This window comes from Manacus candei, unplaced genomic scaffold (assembly GCF_025592945.1).
Source record: "Manacus candei isolate 608988 ecotype Guabito, Panama unplaced genomic scaffold, ASM2559294v1 h1tg000043l, whole genome shotgun sequence".
NCBI classification, from domain to species: domain Eukaryota; kingdom Metazoa; phylum Chordata; class Aves; order Passeriformes; family Pipridae; genus Manacus; species Manacus candei.
The window spans coordinates 20,061,093-20,082,150 of NW_026138091.1; the positions used below are offsets into that span (position 1 = coordinate 20,061,093).

General features: G+C 36.7%; 1 protein-coding gene across 6 annotated transcripts in view; it reads right to left on the reverse strand.

Annotated features, from left to right (window-relative positions):
• GRM8 (glutamate metabotropic receptor 8) overlaps positions 1-21,058 on the reverse strand; it is a 333,155-nt gene that overhangs the window by 178,838 nt on the left and 133,259 nt on the right. For all 6 annotated transcript variants that reach the window (XM_051795633.1, XM_051795632.1, XM_051795634.1 and 3 more), the window contains 3 exons: positions 2,503-2,638; positions 1,868-2,022; positions 1,002-1,139 (listed from right to left, as the gene is read on the reverse strand). In XM_051795633.1, the coding sequence (XP_051651593.1) occupies positions 1,002-1,139; positions 1,868-2,022; positions 2,503-2,638 (429 nt within the window). The remainder of the gene's footprint in view (positions 1-1,001; positions 1,140-1,867; positions 2,023-2,502; positions 2,639-21,058) is intronic.

The window sequence follows — 21,058 nt, forward strand, 5'->3', positions numbered from 1 at the left end:
AAGTCTCACCAGGCAGCCAGAAATCTTGGGAGAGCCAGTGAAAAAAAGTTCATTTTCCATGTGGAGAGTATTATTTAGTGGAAGAGGGAAAATCCAGGCACATCACAGGTGACTTATGTACATAGTGGAGAAAATTGGGTATTGCTGCTTCCACTAATAACAGAGAGGGTGGTCACAACCTGTAATGCTGGGGGTAGTGGCAGTAATTAAGGAAATTACCCTGACATTAGGTAAAGGTATCTACACAAGAAGTAACATAAGCAATCTGCTGTAGTCACAGAAGGTGACACTCTTGTAATAAACTTTCCAAGTAACAACAAGAAATATAAGATCAAACTCAGCTATTGATATGAGTGCTGTATTAACTGTCGTGACAATTTGATGCCTGAGCAAGCAGCTTTGTGAAAACAAGTGATAATTACCTAGAGTTTTTGCTCAAACTTTATAAAGGCTTTCAGTTTTATAATATGATATAGAATCCTGTTTTTTACACGTGAGGACAAGCAATAAGAACGTATTGATTTCCTTTTTACTCCATCCTCAAACAGAGTTTGTAAACTAAATAAGGAGTTCAAGACTTGACCTATCATCAAGACCTCAATAGTTTAAACAGAAATTTAATTTTCACTGTATATACTTCAGGGATAACAACATGAGAATTACTGTGATGCACCCATTCTCTAAAAAAAAATCATATTGCAACTACAGATAGGATCAGAGAGGAGGTCACTGAAAACATGAATGGAATTGAACCACTGCCACAGGTCTTTAACAAATTGTGTACCCTCACTGGATTTGTGCAAATTAACTACTAGATTTCTCTTACATTGTCCATGAATTTTTTCTTCATGTTTAAGAAAAAATGTTACACTTTTCTTACAGCTCAGCAATATGCATTGGAGAACTGAAGGGAGACAGAAAAATGATGAAAAGAAAGCGGTTCCTTTCCTGAACTCCTGTAAATGAACAATTTACAGATAGTGTTTTACTTTCAGAGTTACCTGTGCATTTCTTGATATTGCTATTTCTTTTTCCATGTGATCCTAACTTGCATCCAAAGTTCTCCTCCCAAAATTCTGCAAACCAGACATTTCTTCGATTGTTAGCAAGTGTTCTGCTCCGAAAATATCTATCAAATCCTACATTCAAGAGAAGGGAAAGAAGCATTAAAATGTGATACTGTATCAAAATAGTAATTTAAAGACAATAACAGATTTTGTATAAATATAAGAACAAGAAAAAGTTTTAGATACATAATCAGATCATGATTAACACATCCCATCTGTATTACACTCTTTACAAATATCTCCCTGTGGCTAAATTCTCTATGTAACATCAGTAGTGCTCATTTTTTTCTAAAGAATTACCAGTTTAGTATGCTTAAGGAGACATTAAGTGATGTTACTATGCCCAGTACCCTCACAGGAATAAAGTGCTTCAAACCAACTTCCACTTCATCCACTAAGTCTGAATCATAGTTAATTTAGTGGGTTCTTAAAGTAAGTTTAGGAGAGGAAAGAAGGGCATAGATTGATGTCCTCCCCAGAGAATAAGCTGACTCATTATCATCCATCCAATGCTCTCCTTATTTGTCCCAAAAACCCACCAGGCTATGTTAAGAAGCTCTCGACCCCAAATGTCCTAATTAGTAGACAATTATAAGATTGCCTAATTGCAGATTCAGCATCTCCTCATCTTAACAGAGGTATTAAATGATTGTTGGATCAGGCCCACTCCGGTTACTTAGTTGGAAAGTTTTTCCTGATTACCCTGTAATCAAGGACTACATGATTTTTTAATTATTTTTTAAAGAGACATATGGTACTTGAACACTGGCAGAGAACAAGGTTTTTGTGTGTGTCCCTACCATCTATTGATGTTCTTTTGGGTAGAATGGTTACTGCTCCTTCCGCAATCTCCTCTTGCTGCTGAACTGGTGAAATTTTTGACCCCCAGCTGTCTGAGCCAATCCAGAGGAAATGTCCAGACTGATTAGCTTTTTTTGCTGCTTCCAGTATTCGCCTGCAAACAAACAACAGATGATTAATTAAACAAACTGCATTTACAAAGAACCTGAGAATCCCCAGCATTTATCTTGGCTATGCATAAGTAAACTTACACTAATCATGTAGTCAATAGTTTTCAAAGTCTAAAGCATATTCAATAACAGCTGTAATGAACTCAAGATACAGTACTATAGAAGTCAATTTGTTTCATCTTTAGCAGTATTTTTCTAGTATTCTTGTTTGTTTCTTCCTTTTCAGTCACCAAATAACAATCTATTGGCACTGGACTCTTTGGAGCTAGGTACAGGTTAGAACTACACAGAATAAAGGACTAGCACACCATATAATTACAACTCAATTTCTTATCATCAGATTTCCAAGAATTTTTAAATGGGATTGAATCTGAAACTCCTTTATTACTCTATTCTACACCAGCCAACCAAGCATCTTTGTGAAGAGGAAACATCTTCAATACACAAAATTAGGAATCAGGCACCTAATATCATCTTCGTTCGCAAACATGATCACTGCTCGAGCGTTTGGAGTTTCCAACAAGCGCTTGATGATCTTTTCAAATTCTCCTGGTCTTGGTTCCCGAGGGATTTTGAGTGACTGAGCAATGCAAACACCTCCTAAGAAAAATTAAAATGATACCAAAAAAAAAAAAAGAAGAAGAATTTTAGCACACTAAATATCCATACTTCAGATAATCCACAGTTAACCAGACAGGCAAAGAAAGCAAGGTGTTAATCTGAGATACAGCAGCACAGCCAAAGTAAAATTATCTGTGTATTTTGAAATATTTACTGTACTTACTTGCACATTTAATGTCTTAAAGATTACAACACCGTTACCTGTTATTTAATTTTTAAATACATTTTTAAACAGAAACCAGACGTATATTGTCAAGCACCACACTGGCTCAGCTGGACTGAGTTCCACAGACCTATCTAATTCAGGGCACCTGAGAACTCAGCCTTGCCAGAGCATTGCATTGAACCATGGAGCCACAATTCCACAGTTATCTTATGTTCACAGAATCACAGAATATGCTGAGTTGGGAGGGACCCACAAGAATCATCAAATCCAACTGCTGGCCTTGCACAGGACCATCCACAAGAGTCACACCATGTGCCTGAGAGTACTGTCCAAATGCTTCTTGAACTCTGTTAGGGTTGGTAGTGTGACCACTTCCCTGGGGAGCCTGTTCCAGTGTCCAACCACCCTCTGGGTGAAGAAGCTTTTTCTAATATCCAGCTAAACCTCCCCTGACACAATTTCAGGCCATTCTGTCTGGTTCTGTCACTGGTCACCACAGAGAAGAAATCAGTGTCTGCCTCTCCTCTTTCTCTCCTGAGGAAATTGTTCATAATGTGGCTCTTTGGCATCAGGTACTGTCATACACCTCTGCTTCCTCAGCAGAGAGTACAATGCAGAGAATTTGCAATGTCTTCTTATGAACAAATACATACAGATCACTTTTAATTGTTATTATGACATTCTTAATTAAGTTGTCTTAATTATTTAATAGGTTATCATTGAATATTCTAAATTACTAATCAGCAAATGAATACAAACTCAGAGATGATATTTTTTTCTATCTCTTCCTGACAGAGGGAGGCAAGTGCTAATTGTCAGGAAAAAAATGGCCAAATTTCTACAGAAACTTAGGGATTTCTAATAGCTTTCATACACCAGTTCAAGGGAATCTCTACTTCCTAGTTACAATACTGTTATCTGTGTATTGCTGCAAGGAGAAAAATTCCTTCAGCCTGTTTCTTGAATCACTGAGTCCATATTGGCACCAGCTTCCTATACCATAGATGATCTATTATTGTTTGCTGATTCACCTATTTTGATTATTTTTTCTTAAGAACTATTGCCTGATTCTCATTACTACATCTATTACATCCCAAAAGTATTTGTCCTTGTCCATTGTTATTCCAAGCATAAAAGCCTCTTGTGAAGAATCTAATCATTAATAAACCCAGAAAGTCAAGAAAATTAATGTTAACTCTAACAAAAAGTGACATGTTACTAGACAAAAGCAAAACAAAATATAAGTTTTGCATCTCTGCATCTGAATACTTCTACACTGAAGATTGCCTTCAGGGTGAATAAGAACGTATTTTAAGAGAGATGTTCTATCTTTAATGAATGCTAGTATTTATTTTCTGATGCATAAGATCATTTGAGGCACATATGTTACTATGTATTAAGGGTAATTAGCCAACCAAAGTCATAGTTAGAGGGCTATGTCATGTATCGGGAGGCTTTCCAACACTCTCAGCAGTCTTGTCCACCTATCAAAATGTCAGCCTTCTGTTTTTCCAAAGTACTTTGCTTATTAGGTTGATGCACACTATCAGTGATAGGACTTGAACAAAAACAAGGGTCCAGCCAGGTGAAGCTTGGGATGTAGATTTACATGAAGACTTTACTGAGGTCCCTTTTGTAAGCTTTCTTAAACTTAACGTATTTAATCTTTAAGCAAAACAGGCAAACAGGTTTAGATATGGGATAAAAGAAGCATGTAATTGTCAACTGCCAGTGTAAAAATAACTTTTAAATTACATCAGCCAGTTTTATTCACAGGTGAACATATCACCTTTTTCAGTTAGATATTAATTAGTTGCAATTACATTATTATTTTGTTAGATTGAGAAATTCATTCTACAGCATAGGCTTGTCCTGAATTCTTCTCTGCTTTACGTGAAAGAAATATTTGCAAGTCAGAACATCTACCATTTCTAACAAAAATTGTTTGTACATAGTGCTTTACCATCTACAAATAGTGTAACAACGTAACATAAATAATTTACTCATCTGCTTTAAAATGGAATATAGGCCCTTTTTCTGGCACTAAATTTCTTCACATTTTTATGAACATCTTGGTTCCCCCACGATGGACAACCAATTTGCCAACAACGACAAATAAGCCTTTATAGCAGGTGATCCTAATATTCATATGGTATTTTTGAAAATCCACTAATGAAAAGATGGACACTCTACTGTGAAAAGCTTCAGCCAATTATCTAAGCTGATTTAGGCTATAGTGATAGACACTCAAAAAGCCCTTTACTACAACCTCTTTCCCAAGTAATAGGGCAGAAATGTAAGAGAAATATTTAGCAGATATCCTGTAAATGAAACAATCAGCAATTCATTGTTAAAAAAAGAAAAACTAGAAAAAAATGCCAAGCTCTCAGATGTCCCCAGAGTCCTTCATCAAAAAAAGTAACAGAGATCCTAAAAAATGACATAAACTAATAATTTGTTACCTCATATATTTTGAGAGCACATTTTTCAACTACTTCTACTCATACAAAAGCCCTTAGGAAAAAAAATCATTCTATCCACATAAAACTCAAATGCAAATATTACAAAATGCATATATATAATAAACTACATATAGCCATCTACAATCTGAGTGAAATGGCTATCAAGCAATGAAAAACTGCAGTATCTAAAGAGGCTATTTGCATGAAAATAGTGTAGAAGAAACACTATTCCATCACTGTGGCAGCAAGTTCAGCCATGACTGTACTGTGTATCTCAGCATCTCTGCATTGAAGAATGTGTTAAGTACTACTAGGAACAAAATAAAATGCACCTCAGACTTGTTGGTACATTTATAATTGACTGTGTAGGCTATCTCCAACACAAAAACCACTCTGTATACATCCTTACCTATATATTGCATATACAACTGTTGCTCAAACAAATAGCAGGTATCAATTTCAGCTAATGATGAAATGCTAGATCCAGAAAGGTACTCACAACATTACAGTGTCTAACCTCTTGGCGCCCTACTGGCTTTGAAATCTACAGCCTGGGCTAAGTGCCCAGACACAGAGAGAGATAAGTGCCTAAGAAAGGGATTCCTATGTGCCAGCAAACTGAATAAGGAATAATCATTTCTCCAAAATAGGTAGCTGAGGTACTAAAAAGACAAGTTTTAAGGCCAGCAGTAAGGATTTATCTTATGAAGCATGAACAAAAGAGAGATTTCCCCAAATCAAGAAGAAATAGGGTTTGAGAACAGATGTCTCATATGTGATACCAATGGATTTACCATTTGCTGCAGAGGTGCCAAAGGGCAGGTGGTTCAGACATCTAATGTCCCTGGAGAATTTATGGCTCTGAATCATAAGAACAAATAGCATCTACACATTTCACTCTGTCAGCATTTCTGACTGATTTGGGATGATGACTGCTTGTCCCTGTGGCTGGTTTTTAAAATATTTTTTATCCTTCATTATCTGGGGATGTACTTAAAAAACTACATTGGTCTAAATTTCCCTTGGCCAAAATGATGATAAATCTAACATTTGTAAGAAGAAATGAGAGGTAACTTTCTTCTTACTGAGAAGGAAGTTATATGTTTAAGCCCTATCAATTAAAAGGACTTATGATGAGGCTTCAGAGGGCACTGCGCTAAAAGCTGTTATTGAGACCAAAAACGAAGTCAGCCAGACAGACTCACTTCAGCTAGCTCTACTATGGAGACTAGTAATTTACCCACTGCTCTTGTAGCCATTCCCTAATTCATATATGACTTAGGAAATGAAATTAAGAGTTTGCATCTGTCATACATTTCAAAGACATTAAGAGGCCATTGATGGAAAGTAGTTCTTCAGCTACTCTGGGGGAAAATAAAAGTCTTAGCACCAAACTGTGCTAAGCCTCTTTTGTCTGTTCTCAGATCTGTAAAGCTAAGGTCATTCTCAGCCATCCTAGAGCTTGATTTGAGAAAAAAAACAGTTAATATGAACTGCATTGCGTCACTGATGACAAGTATCCATTTCTCTTCTGTCTAGCACCTATCAAGTGTGATATCCAGCACCTGGGGCCAGGTGATGATAAAGAGGAGAGCAGAGGTGGGAGCTGGAAATCAGGTTCATGGCAGAAGATGCCTCACTTGTGAACCAGTGCTCAGTCCAGCCACTGTGCACCATGGTTAGCAGCTGGTAACCCACATACTTTTAAAAATGGAGTTGTCACCAGACCTCATCTACGAAAACATGTTTCTGAGTCTTTTTCTCCATTGTGATAAAAATCACATCTTAAACAAATTGTTCAAGGCTAGGCTTGGTTTGCTTACAGGTGGTCTGTATAACACAGCTTGTGGGAAACACATTACCACCAAACAAAAAAAAAAAGGGAGATTTTGAAGATATTGTCAGTACACAGAATCAAAAAACGTTTTCTATTCTTTTGGTGCTTAAAGTAGTGATTCTTCAAACAGGGGAAAAAAGTATATGTAGTACCTGCATAATTTTGGCAGTTAAAATTGCAATGATTTTAAAATAATAAATACTAGTTTTTACTCCCTGGGGTTTTGAAATCACAAGATGACATGGTGCTTGTAAACCATTAAATACTCAACTGTATGAAGCTGGGTGTCAGAATTTAATTGAATCGACATTGAATGTGTATTTGGAAAATATCAGACAGACTTTGTAGAAAATTTGCACTAACAAATTAATTTCCTGAAGAAAAAGTTGAATGATGAAGATGAGTGCAAATACAAGGGCCATATTGTCTCCCACCCCAGGTAGGACTCAGCACTACATTATGGCCCACCTTAGTAGGTTATGCAAGAAAGGGTACTGTCTTTGTACCAAAAAAGCTGAAGACAGTTTTCAGTTCAAGTGGGATCAGTGTTGGGACCACAACCATACTACATGGAACTAATTTACCCTCTAAACTATTTTTTTCCCCACATAAATATAACACTAGCCTTAGCATTGGAATAGGAAAGAGATCAAGCTGTGCACTTGCTTTGACAAGCTGTCTATTTCTTAGCATAAGGAGGTATGCATCACCTGGCTCAGTACACATCTTTGCAAGTTGATTATTTCATGACAGCTTCATCACAAATCACATTGTTCCTGAAAAAGCTCAGGACAAAAAGCCAGGGCATATCTGGGTTGCAGTCCTACCTAGCAGGAATTTGTCAGCTGGCTTCAAGATGAATTATATGTGACTAGTCATTAGGCCAAAAAAATTTTAATGTAGGCCTGTGGAAAGTTTCAAAAAGACATTACAGAAATATTTGAAGTTCTTCTTCCAAGTAGAGGAACAGATGTCAGACACTCAGAAGAAGCCTCAGTGAGAACTCCTGTGAGGCTCACAGGGTGATGCCGCAGGCAGAGAGAGCCTCTGTCTGACTGGACACTGCACACTTCTGACAGCATGACATATGAGGAAAACCAGACAATTCCATTTCTCCTCCTCTTCTAGTACTTCCTCTGGTTATATTAGAAGTCTAGAAAATCTAGACCTGGTTATATCAAAAGTCTGTTCCAATTGCCAGGAACCTAGATCAACACAAAGATTGTTGAAGATACTAAAAACTACAAGATACTCCAAACTCAAGTTCTGTGCACAAAAATCAGGATAGTCTGTGAGTCCATCAAGACATTCTTTTTAAGTAGAGACTTCATTATTTGACAACTTTGGATAGTAAGAAATCTGAATGTTAAATAAAAATAAGGTAAGTAACTGTTCTGCATGAGACTTTCACTGATGTTGATAATCAATAATTTTTAGTATGGCCAGTCTTCACGAGCAAAGATTTGGGAAAGGTCATTAACCCTTCGAGCCTGCGCAGTGGATTTTTTAGGTGAGACACAGTGTGCGCTGAACTGAGCCCACCCTTTAATCCTGAGGTTCATCTGCCGGGGCCGAGCAAGCTTGGACAGTGGCAGCGAGGTCCTCAGGATGTAGGTTTGTTTAGTGACCTTCTCTTACATGGATGGCCTTACAGGGCTGACGAGCTCCATCTGCCCGGGGGAGTTTTTCCCTGACTGGGAATCGAACCCGGGTCGCAGAGGTGAGAGTGCTGCAACCTAACCACTATAATTTTTAATATTTATTGTTCAAACTACAACCAACTTGCTACCATCCCCTCGTGTGTCTCCAGATACCATTAAGAATAATTTTCTAGAGCATGAGTCAACAGGGAGTGACACCTAGGAAGATATAATTACAGGTTGAAGATCAAATTTCTCAACCAATAATTCTTCACAATTAAATTTATCCTTAATGCCAAAGTCCTACAGCTGGGAGGTCTGAATGCAGCCTTGCATTTTTTTCCAGAGCTACCTTCACTTAACTCCCCCAAGAAACCATATGTTTTCTGATGAAGCTATATGGACTTCAGGATAGCTTAGCTTTATGAGTAAGAACCCAAGCATTCAACAGGGTCTGTTCTTCCCCATAAGTCCACACCATGGTAACTTCATTGCTATTCATGTCCAAATCTAGTTAAATAAAATCTCACTCCAATGCACCTCCTTTTTTGCAGTCACGAGTTAACTGTAGTATGGAAATAACCTAAACCCTTATGGCTTGCCATTTCCTCAGAAGCTCACCAAATACCTCAGCAAAAAATTCACTGACTTACTTTTGCAAAGACAGTTGTGTACTACTTTTTGATATATAGTAATAGAAAGAAAATAATTTTTAAAAATAAGGATTTTAAACAATAATTAACTCTGAATGGATAAAAGTGGCACTTAGTATCTAATACCCCAAAGTATAATGGAGCATGAAGGATTTTGTTATAACCTTTGAACAGACAAAAACACTCATCATTTCAAGCCCATGTATTGGTGTCTTAATTCCTTTACTTAAGTAAAACTTATTTCCTCAAAATCCCCTAATATTTTTGACAAATGTGTTTTCATTGCACTAGTAGGTCAATGATGCTTTTTCACTAACCTGTCAGAAACAGTCGTGAGCATTTCTACCCAAAATTAACATCCTTTAGGATATCAAAATCCCTCTTGATTATTTTAGTGTTCTAGAAAAGGCTTTTTAGCAAAGGTTTATTGTTGTGTCTTATATTTATTAATTCTTTTGCAAAAAAATTTAAAAAATAAAAATTAGAAAGCATTAAATGAGACCATGAAAGAACACAAAACATTCTGATAAAGACAACTCATCCATTCCTTTTAAACCTACTTTTTACATTCCTACATGTACATTCACAGGCATATAGCCATGCATATTTCACAAACACATGTGCTCACAAAGATCCTTACATCATGGGGAAAGCAGATGCTAATTCTAAAATAGAAAATGAAGAGAGAAAAAAACAGTTCTGACTCCATATGAGACCACTGGCTATTGGCTTCAGTCATCAGAATCAGTTTCTAAGGTGACATGAAGTAAGAGAAATCTGCTATTTTATGCTTCCATTCTGAACAGTAAAATATTCACTTTTCATTTTTATTTCTTTTTTTTGTTCCCCCAGAAGCAACAGTTCCAAGTGTAGCACTATATATTCCATTAACACCAGCATCGATGGAAAATAACTGCAAGGGATATTTTCACTATCACCAAACCTACTGATTTTTTTTTCTATTTCGGAAAAAAGAACCCAATCCACAAAGTACACATTTTTCATCCTTTGACTTTTTAGTGCTATTTGTGTAAATGAAAGCCAGCTTTCACAGTCTTGAAAGTGAGACGCTAAAAGAAAAATTTATCTGTAGTGGAGATGTTTATGAATGGGTAAAAAACACATAGCCAGCCAAAAAATAAAAAACCTGAAAAGAATGAATTCTGGAAGGTTGTGAGAGAGGATTTTTCCTCTCCACAGTAAATCCCTGTATAACTAGTTCAGAAAGGACATGGGATGCCCAGTCAAACTTCAAAACGATCTGTGGCCAAAAAAAATTTGATTGAAATTTGCCTCCACTTACATTTACTGGTCAACTGTTGCAATGCCTTCACAGATATGTCTTTTTTTTATCATCACAGTGAGTGTGAATATTTTCCTCTGGGGAAGCATTGTTCTTCCTAGTTGTAGATTTAGAACTTGCAGAGGCATAATAAAAAAATAGAAATTTACTGCTATTTTCTGTTTTCTGGATACATGCCAGGTATACCCTTTATGAGGAAAGGAGACCCCCTTTATTCTTGGTGGTTTTTTCTAAAGATCTGGAAAACTTACAGTGGTTTATAGAGCATCATGAAGATGACACAGGAGCTTATAGCATTCCTTGTAAGTAACTATGTTTAAACAGGAAAAGAAAGTCCATCACAAGGAGGGCTGGATTTTGCTAAAACATTCTTTTCTAAATAAATATAATCTTTCTGCTTTCAGTATACTTTGCTCCCTACAGTGCTCTCTGGTTTAACTGTTTTTTGTTCCATTCTCCACCCTGTTTATTTTAAATATTTTACCAGTGATACAAAAGACTGTTTTCAATTAAGTTGCCCTGGGTTGCCTTATTTTAATACTAGGCTGGTATCCTACTTCTCTCTTACATGCTTCTTAGTGCTATCATGGTGTTCAGAGATTGTATTCAGTCACCTCCTTTGAACTGAAATGCTGTACACAGGCAGTGGAACCTGAGTTTTAATCATGCCTTCTAAGAAAAATAGTAGCTGTGATTAATTTTCTCATTCTGAAAGTTCTTGGTCTGTTTTTATAAGTGAAGACATTCTTCTCTTTTGTGGTCATAAAATAATCACAGATCTCTTGTATTCACTGGGGTTTTTTAAAAAAAATTTTACTTTTTGCTATCTTCAAGAAGGTATGTAGCAAAATCAATTTTCGTCTTTCCTCATGTATTTCTGTAACCATAAAGTCCAGTATCAGAAAATTATTCTTGAAATTAGGGATGTGTTATTTATATTAGGTTACCTCTAGTCATCCAATATTTATTTTCTCATAATGTGAACTATTAAAATAGTTTGCATATAAAGAATTACTTAACTTTGATGAAGATAAGTCTAAGTCTGACTACTGATATTTGAGCTTGAATGTGACATTCAAAAAAGAGTCTCAAAATTTGAAGTTCAAAAAAATAACCTCAGAAAATAACTGTCAGCTAATTTTTGTCTGAAACTGGGAAAAGAGAATTCTGTGGTTTTCTCCACATGAAATTATAAGAACAAATTTGCAATGAAAATCAAGAAGGGATCACTTCTGACTGGGAATCTTGTGAGTAAATCTAATCCCCAGAAAGTAAATATAATGTAGATTTACAGTCTCCTGCAATAAAATGGAGATGCACATGGAAATAACGAGGTTTACTGCAGAAATCCTCTGCATAGCATACCTAGACTGAAGTTAAGCCCATGCTAACATTATTCGAGTGCTCACTTGCAACCTTGTGCTCAGGGAGCCTTGTCCGCTTTCATGGAAATTTCATCAAGAGCCACAAAGATTTCAGCCATGCAGGAACAAGCTGAAGTTCTCTTATAAGTTATGATTATCTTACAGTGATGACACCATATATGTGCAGCTCTGTTCATGGATTAGACTAAAAAAGAAAAGATTTTCAGGCCCAAAGGGACAATTATCATCTACCTTGGCCTCTTCCACATTTAAAGGTGATCAGAATCTTTTTCGAAAGCTTAATTTAGCTTTTGGAAAGACAGTTCAATTAAAAATTAAATATTTTGGATTTGTTAGACAAAATTTGAAAGGATGAAATGACATAGTGGTTAATTTTTTTCCTTTTATCTTAGCAATATTAAAACATTAAGATAAAATTTAATTTTTTTATTTCAAATGTATCATTTTGAGCTTTTTTTTTTTAATTCAGTACACGATGATATGCCAGCGTTACTGAGACAGAGAAATTAAACACTTGGGAAGTAAATGTTTTATTTTCTCTGTAGAATTCTGAAATGTCACAAAACAAATTTCAGTATATGTTTTAATTTTTTTCAATATCAGAATTTTCAATGCAATGGAAATATAATTTCTGACTGATCCCATGTGTAGTGAGTCAAAGAATGTTACCCTAAAATGTCTGAAACCAGATGGTTTCCATCTGAGTTGAAGTGTATATAACTAAAAAAATAAGCAATTTCAAGATATGAAGGGTGTGTCACACCCCTGTAGAAGTTTCTCATATTATTTATAATCCTCATTACTGGAAAAAAAAAGTCCCTTTAAATCAGGTTAATGTTTAATGTTTCTAGCTTCAGTTTGTAAACAATTAGGTCTGTTTACACCTTTTTCATCAAAAACAGTTATTCACCTCCTCATTCTTCCAAACACAACAACTTGTTACATTATTAAGTTTTGTGATCAAGTTGCATTAAAAATTAGGAAGGCCAAGTTTATTTAATTAGGTATCTAGGCTTCAAGTTACATTTTTTAAATTCATATATCTATTTTGATCTTAGCACCTAACTGTATTCATTGACTTTAAAGTACTTTGAGAGTTGGACACTTGGGTAAAAACACCATTAGGATCTAAAAATATTAAGGAATTTTATCTGTTGACTTTTTACCATTGAGGGTAATAAAAAATTGAGATAATGAGGCTAAGCCTTATATATTGCTTCAGGTCTTTATATTTCTTCATACCAGTTGAAAATAAAGTGATATTAAGCAGCAACAATATTTCTTTTGTAACACAGGAATTAAAATATGGGAATGAGTTAGTGACTCTGCAGTCTTCCATGTAAATAAACATACCGAAGATTACCTTAATTTTAAAAATGTAACTGAATTAAAGCTGGCCACACAGATATGGTAGCTTTAAGAAAGTCTACAGCACTGTTTTGTGAGATCTGGGTCAGAGAACCAAGTTAACGAGAGGAGCCTGTTGTCTCTGCATTTAACACCAAGTGGTAAAATATCTCTTGAGAAATCCAGGAGTGAGTGGATCAGCTAATTGGTCATTTCTCAAAGCATGATGGGATACAGGATTAGCTGAATTCATAAATCCCTAGAGAAAAAAAGACATTGGATCAAAGGTGACTAACCAGGTAGACATGTGCAGAGGGCTGCAAGGGGCCTGAGAATTTACAGCTGAATCAAGCAGCTGGAAAGTGTTCAGAAGACCTATGCATGAAATCAAAGAAGACCTTGCAAACTGAACATGTGTTAATATGCTGTAAGGTATGTAACAACAGTGTAGAAACATGAAGACAAAAGTAAAAGCACTGAAATGGTTTTAATAAATGCTAAAACAGTGCTTGCTTGTTCTTGGACGAAAGTTACTATCTATGCACATAGAATTAGTGCAGGCAGCTCCGTGATTTGCAAGCTGCAAATCAAGCTCTGGGGGGTGGGAGCCCAGGGCAAGAGGCCATGAACTGGAGCTGCCCTTTGCACAAAGGGCACAGGAACCTGTGGGACCAGTTGAGTGACCGGGCACTGAGAGACACAGCAGGAGCCAACTACCCCAGACTGTCACACACTTAGACTGCCAGGGTATGAAAGGTAAGGAAACCTTGTCTGACTGTGTGAGTGGGTGTAGGGAGGCAAGCAGGGCACCTGTTGTCTCACTGGAGCTGCCCACTGTGAAGGCGCTTTGGTCCCATCTCAGGTGGTCTAAGTGTGACCGCCAGAGAGGCTCCTGGATGACCAGAGAGGAATGTTTCCTTCACATATAAAATAAATTGCAGTAATACAGCAGTGTTTACTTTTATAAAATGTATAATTACTCACATCTGTCTTTTGTTTGAGGACACAAATATCAACTTAATCTTCTGAATTAACCCTTTCTTGTAAATCATACAGTAGGCATATACTAAGGATTCCGGGTAGAAGGTCTGATGGGTGATCTGATTCAGATCACCCTATTTCTAAAACAGTGGGAATGCAATGTCTTGCCTTGTTGGCAAATGACCAGCAAACAGGATTGAATTCTGCTGTTATGTGGTCTGTCAGGAATTTTACTAGGACAGGATTTAAACATGCCTATGCTTTTTTTCGGATAGTAGAAACATGGCTTCATTCTCATTAACATTTTGAAAGGAACAAAGGCTCTACCTAACATCAAAGAAGGAAAAACATGAGGAGAAAGCTGCTATTCATGCCGGCAGAAACACAAAAGCCTGTTCTTTTCATCAAAGTGCACAGTTAATGTAAAATCACCTGTAAAGAATGGCAGCTAGTGGGAAGAAGAGTTTTGGCTCTCCTAGTCCAAACTTGGAAAATCTCAGTTACAATATATGGATCTCACTGAACCTCAGCCAAGCTGCTCAGCGACATCAGATGAATGGATGCAACTCTGTTCAGAAATAAATATGCTAACATACACTACAATAAAAGGAAAATATGGATACTTTTACTAATGTAGTTATCAAATTGAGGAAAAGCAATGTCTGTAAGTCAAGGAAGGCTTAGGACACAGAAAACAGATCAAACACTGGGAAGGTTGCTGGACCATGGTTTAATCCTCGTGACAGAGCGGCACCATTCTTTGTTCTACCATAGATGAAATCTTGCCAGTGCTCTTCAGGCTTTGTTTCTGCCTTGATTTTAATGTTTTAAAATTAGAATAATCCAGACCTAACTCTTTCCATGCAAATATGAGCTGCGCTACAGTAAATCACCATTAGCTGTAAAAGAAATTGAAGGAACTGATTGCTGTGTCACATATTATATATTCATGGTATCTAACAACCGACAAAAGATGTCTGCAGCTCACCCCCTTCTAATACAAGGTTCGATAGATCCACCACATTTTTTAGACAATAAGGCAAAAAAAAAACCCCAACAGTGATACAAAAAAATAGTCACTAAGTACAAAATTGCTTTTACTGAGCATCACACAGTAGTGGACACCATTATGCTGTTAATACAAGATGAAATAAAAGCCTATTTGAGCCTGCATCTAGTCTCTACATAGAACTCTTATCAACAAACTATCACATCAAGGCTCTGAATTATGTCCATGCTATTCATCTGATCACATGGTTTCAGTAATTTGAGACAATTCTTCTATTGCATGTAACATTTTTAAGCATCCTCCATTATGCTTTTCTTTTTCCCAAAAGCTATAAAAATTATAAAAATTATATCCATCAATTTTTATCTCACACATTATAAAAGAAAAATGCAGAAATACATGTTTTCAAAATTAATTAATTCTAAAATGTATTGCCCATCAAATCTGTCAAAAGATGTAACAGGGAAAATGAAGGTACTTCAATTTACTCCAAGTTATATCTTGAATAAACACATATGATTAGTCCCATGGACTCATGAGAAAGAAACTCCATCTTGCAGTAACAAAAAATCCATCTTACATTTCTTGACAGTAGCAAGTGAGGATAAAAAAAATGAAGATAACATAGAAGACAAAGCAAAGATAAGCAAGTAATGACTGGAGAGCTGTGCTACAGTCACTCATTACTCAGTGTAATGCATAAATAATAGTGCTGATCCTAAAACAAAATCCTCTGAAAATGCCTACCGCTAAAATAATAACATACCTTTGTTTGCAATGCTTTATGATTAATCATTGTCAAGTTTTGAAGTGGAAAAAATATGCAGTAGGAATGAATCATTTATTCTCCAGACTTCCAAAGAACTTGATCTGCTTATTTAAACCAGTTTCATCAGTGAATTACATACTTCTGCCAAGTGAAAGAGCAGAGGAACAAGGGTCTTCTAAACCCTTCATAATAAAACTACTATGGGAGTTTGCATTGAAATATTAAAGTCATATGTGTGTTTTCAAATCCCAGAACTCAATAAAAGTTACTAGAAATTTGAGTTTTAAAATTTTTGCCTTTTCAAATTTTGAATTCTGATAGCAGAAAGTATCAGAACTTTGAGAATATTTTCCTGCATGTTAGCAACATCACAATCAGCCAAAGATGTACAAAGAGTATTTGAAGAGACAGTATCAATCAGAATGCCTTTCCCACCATTTAGAAAGTTTTCAGTGATGGAAAGATGGAAAAGAAGGAAATCAATTTCAATAACATGCAGGTTTTGGCTGGGATGCAGTCAATTTTTTCCATAGTAACTTGTACAATCCATGTTTTGGATTTAGGATGAAATAATGTTGATAACACAGAGATGCTTTTGTTACTGCTGAGCAGTGCTTACACAGAGCCAAGGATTTTTCTGCCTCACACCCCATCCCACCAGCGAGGAGGCTGGGGGTGCACAAGAAACTGGGAGGAGACACAGCTGGGACAGCTGACCCCAACTGACCAAAGGGATATTCCAGACTATATGGCATCATACCAATAGATAAAGCTGGGGGAAGAAGAAAGACGGGGATGTTTGCAATGATAGCATTTGTGGTGAATTACTTCATCATTTAGCTTTGGTTTTGTGCACAGTTTTTGCTTTACCTGTTAAACTGTCTTTATCTCAACACACAAGTTTTCTCACTTCTACTCTACTGATTCTCTCCCCCATCCCACTGCGAGGCTAAATGAGTGAGGGGCTGTGTGGGGCTTAGCTGCCAGTTGAGATTAAGAGATAGCTCTGAAGAGCACAAACATCTTCTTCCTCTTTTTTCTTGTGCTTGTTTCTTGCAGAGGGACTGACTTATTTTAGAACAGAGTAGTCAAAAAATGAAAATAAAAGGAATTTGGGAGAAGAAAAACAAGAGATGAACTGCAGAAAACTACTCCTGATAGCTTGTCTGAAAATAAATTTAATTCCAAAGAAAAAAGTAACATTATATATATATATATATATACACACACATACACAACAGTTTAAGACACTCAAGGTGCTGTGTACAATATCTGTTTACAAGAAGACAGGACAAGTCAGGGACAGTGGCATATGAACTTGAAGTCTGCTAGAACTCATATTAAACATTTTTGTACAATCTGCAAGACATGCTCCAACTTCAAGCAATGCATAAGGACACCGTCATATGCTGTCTTGTGATAAAGAACAGGAATGCTTAGTCTCCTCACCACCATCACTGCAGTCAAGCCCGAAAGTATTTAATGAAGGAAATATGTCTGCCATGCACTTAAAGAGACTCCAGCAGCTACAGAAGTGTTAGTTGTAAAACCCTATCTGGAAAAAGGACATTAAGAGCACAAAACTATGTGCAATAGAATTAACTACTGATCAGCTTCCTCGAAGCTGTCTGATCATTTATTGGAAAATAATATATGAATGCCCTAGCAATCACCTTTAACCATCTGTGTGGCTGATAGATTCAGGGTAGTCCTTTAGAAGCTGAAGGGCAATGCTGCTGATGATAAAAGTCCAGAGGCAATCCCACATGGGACTTCCTAAATTGAATTCCTGCTCTCTCACAATGTTCCTATGTTTTCCTTCAAGTTGCATGCCTCATATTGCAACTGCATACCAAGCTCTACTCAGGCACAGTGAGAGTATGGTTTAAAATCAAAGCCAACATATTCTGTCTATTTTTGATTTTTTTAACAAGACACAGTGAAATGATGCCTGTGGCACTGGAGAATTTACAGTCAGCCTTGGTCCTTCAAACAAAGGCAGTGAAATGAAACAGGCAAGGACCTAGCAAAAACAAACAGAGCACAAGAGCATGTACGCAGAGTTACTTACCAGAGATGTAAATTCTGAGAAGCAATCAAGATCATGTCTTAATAGATAACTTAGTTTTCATTCTCACAGCTAGCCAGAAAGAAGCCCAGCTTCTCTCAAGTGCTAAATCCAGGGACTAGTGACTAGCAGTGAAGAGGATAAGAAAATATTTTACTTATACCACAGACTCCTGGTATTTTCCCACTGAGCATTTTCTGAATATCTGTCAAATTCTCTCCTCAATTCTCCTCAGATACTTCTGTCTATAAAACCAGGATCATCCTTTCAGAGCATGAACCAGTACAATAGGACTGAAATGACTCACTCAAAATCAGTTTTCCCAGAGAGGATATGACTGAAAAATATTTACTCTATGCAAATTTCCACTCCACTAAGAGAAGGATAACTCTACTCTGTCAAAGAGAAAATATGTTCATCACAGGGTAACAACATGTACCAGGACAGTTACACTGGAGTTTGAACACACATTCATCCCCCGTCTTATTTCACAGGAGCTTCACAGACAGATGAAAACTCTCACCATCACTTCTCAGATCACCTATGAGCAGCAACACCTCTTTGTTGATAATTAATGATGAAAAAATGAGGTAAAATCAAAGCATAAATTACTTGCTACATTTTGTTTGTCACTGAAGAGACTAGGAAAAAGGCATATTATTATTGTGATCAAAGTCTAGAAGGGACAAAATGCTTCTCTTCTAATATAATTGTATATATGACAGGAAAGGACCTCCTTTTTGCATCTTCAGAGAAGGACTTAGTTCCATTTCTTTTTTTTCTTTTTTAAATAGTTGTGGCTGAAAGTTCCCTGCCAGCTATCAGATTAATTAAATTTTGCCAACTGAGCTCACTGGCTTTCCAGTGGCAAGGGAATCTGTACAGAACACCCATTATAGGTCTGACCAAGGTTCATCTAGCTTGATAGTCCCTTTTCTGGCTACGACTCACAATGGAAGAGTGGAAGAATCGACCAAACATATATGCTGGAACATTGTTTCAGCCTTCAATAATCTCTAGTTCAAGTGAGAGAGGGTGCCTTTATGCTCATTAAAAGTCCTTGATAGAATTTTTCTCTATTAATACATCTAGTCCCTCTGAATACAGGTGAAAGCTATGTTAGATGGTCCAGGGGTTCCCTAGACATCACTAAGTCTAAACTTCAAAATACCTAAAGATCAATTTTCCTTTTTATTTCTCCATGATTAGTCTTAAGCTCCAAAAAACATAGTTTGATCCTAATACCATGGTAAAGTCTTTCCAATGCTGCATGTACTTTGCATTTAAGCTGGTGGTCTTATGCATCATATGTATACATCACTTCATCACTATTTCCCCCTCTTTTATGAATAGATCTGTCACGTATATTTAGATACATTTCTATGCAGCTTCCCAGAATATTCTAGTGTCTAAAACTGTACATATATTTTTATATCCCCATATGTGCGTCTGCAGGTTTTTTTCATGGACCCCAGAAAACTGGCCAAGAAAAACAGCATATGTACAGGCATATAGGCACATCTCTAAAGGCTGCATTAAAGTCTTTTTGAAGTAACAAGTTCTTTAGTTTCTAGGACAACTTAAATCAAGGTTCAGATATATTTGACAAGCAATTTAGTACTCTGGAATCAAGAGAACTTTATTTTTTTATGAATTACTCAAAGTACTAGTTATGGAATAATACCATATATATTTTCTTTGTGACTTTTGTACAATGGCCTCACAGTTATCTTTTACTTACATAGTGAACTGCTCCTTGTTATGTATTCAAATATTATGATTTTCTACATCTATTTCAGTTTGTAATTGTCCAATAATTGCACTGTTATAAGGTAAAGTTCTCATATTAGATGCTGAAGAAACTTTTCCCATACATCTGAAATAATCATATTTATAATAATAAATTAAACAAGACAAAATTAGTTACTTATTTGAGCTTACCAATTTCATAAGTTTGCTTCTAGAAGTCCTATTTCATACTACATAGCTCCCACTGAAGTCACTGAAAGGGTTTAATTTTTCATAGTTTGGAATGTTCATTAGATATTTATATCAAAAATAGGAAAAAAATATGCTACAATAGACAGAACAAAAGCAATTTCTTGGGGCAGTAAACTCTCACACTCCAGGGCATAACACAGCCAGTAATTTATAGGGTTAGACAGAAGCTTTACTCACATACAGGTTATTTTGAAGAGAATATAATTAAATGTTAAGTACCTTCCATCAAAGCATCCATTCAGTTGTAAACTGGACAAAATATGGTACCACAATTTCTTTGCCTGGATCTTTGCGAATTCAACTCCCTGACTACCATTCCTGCTCAAGTGACTTTCACATCTCCTTATCTCAGTCCAGACTGCTCTCAGTATGGCTCACATAGTCAGACATCAATTGAATTAGATGATGACATTCTGTCATAGTTTGAGATTGCCCCCCCCAAGAAGCTGAGGGGGCTCAGAGGTGACTGGGTGCCAGTGCAGTGTTCCCTGGAGAGCCAGTCATTGTCCATGTTGTTCGCTTCTGCTCAAAAATCATATATCACAGCACTGGAAACTGTTGGCAGTTCTGTCTTGGTTGTTTTTGCTGTTGGTGTCTGTTGGTGTAGGTGGACAAGGCCAGGAGTGGCTGGGCTCCCTCTCTCCCTCTCCGGGGGGGAAGGGTAGCCCTGCGACCCCCCGGCTCAACCTTTGGCTAGAGTTAGACTCAGCATTTGGAGTGTGTGCTGTGAAAGAAGAATTTCACAGCACCTGAGGTAAGACGGAGGAGGCCAGGCCTT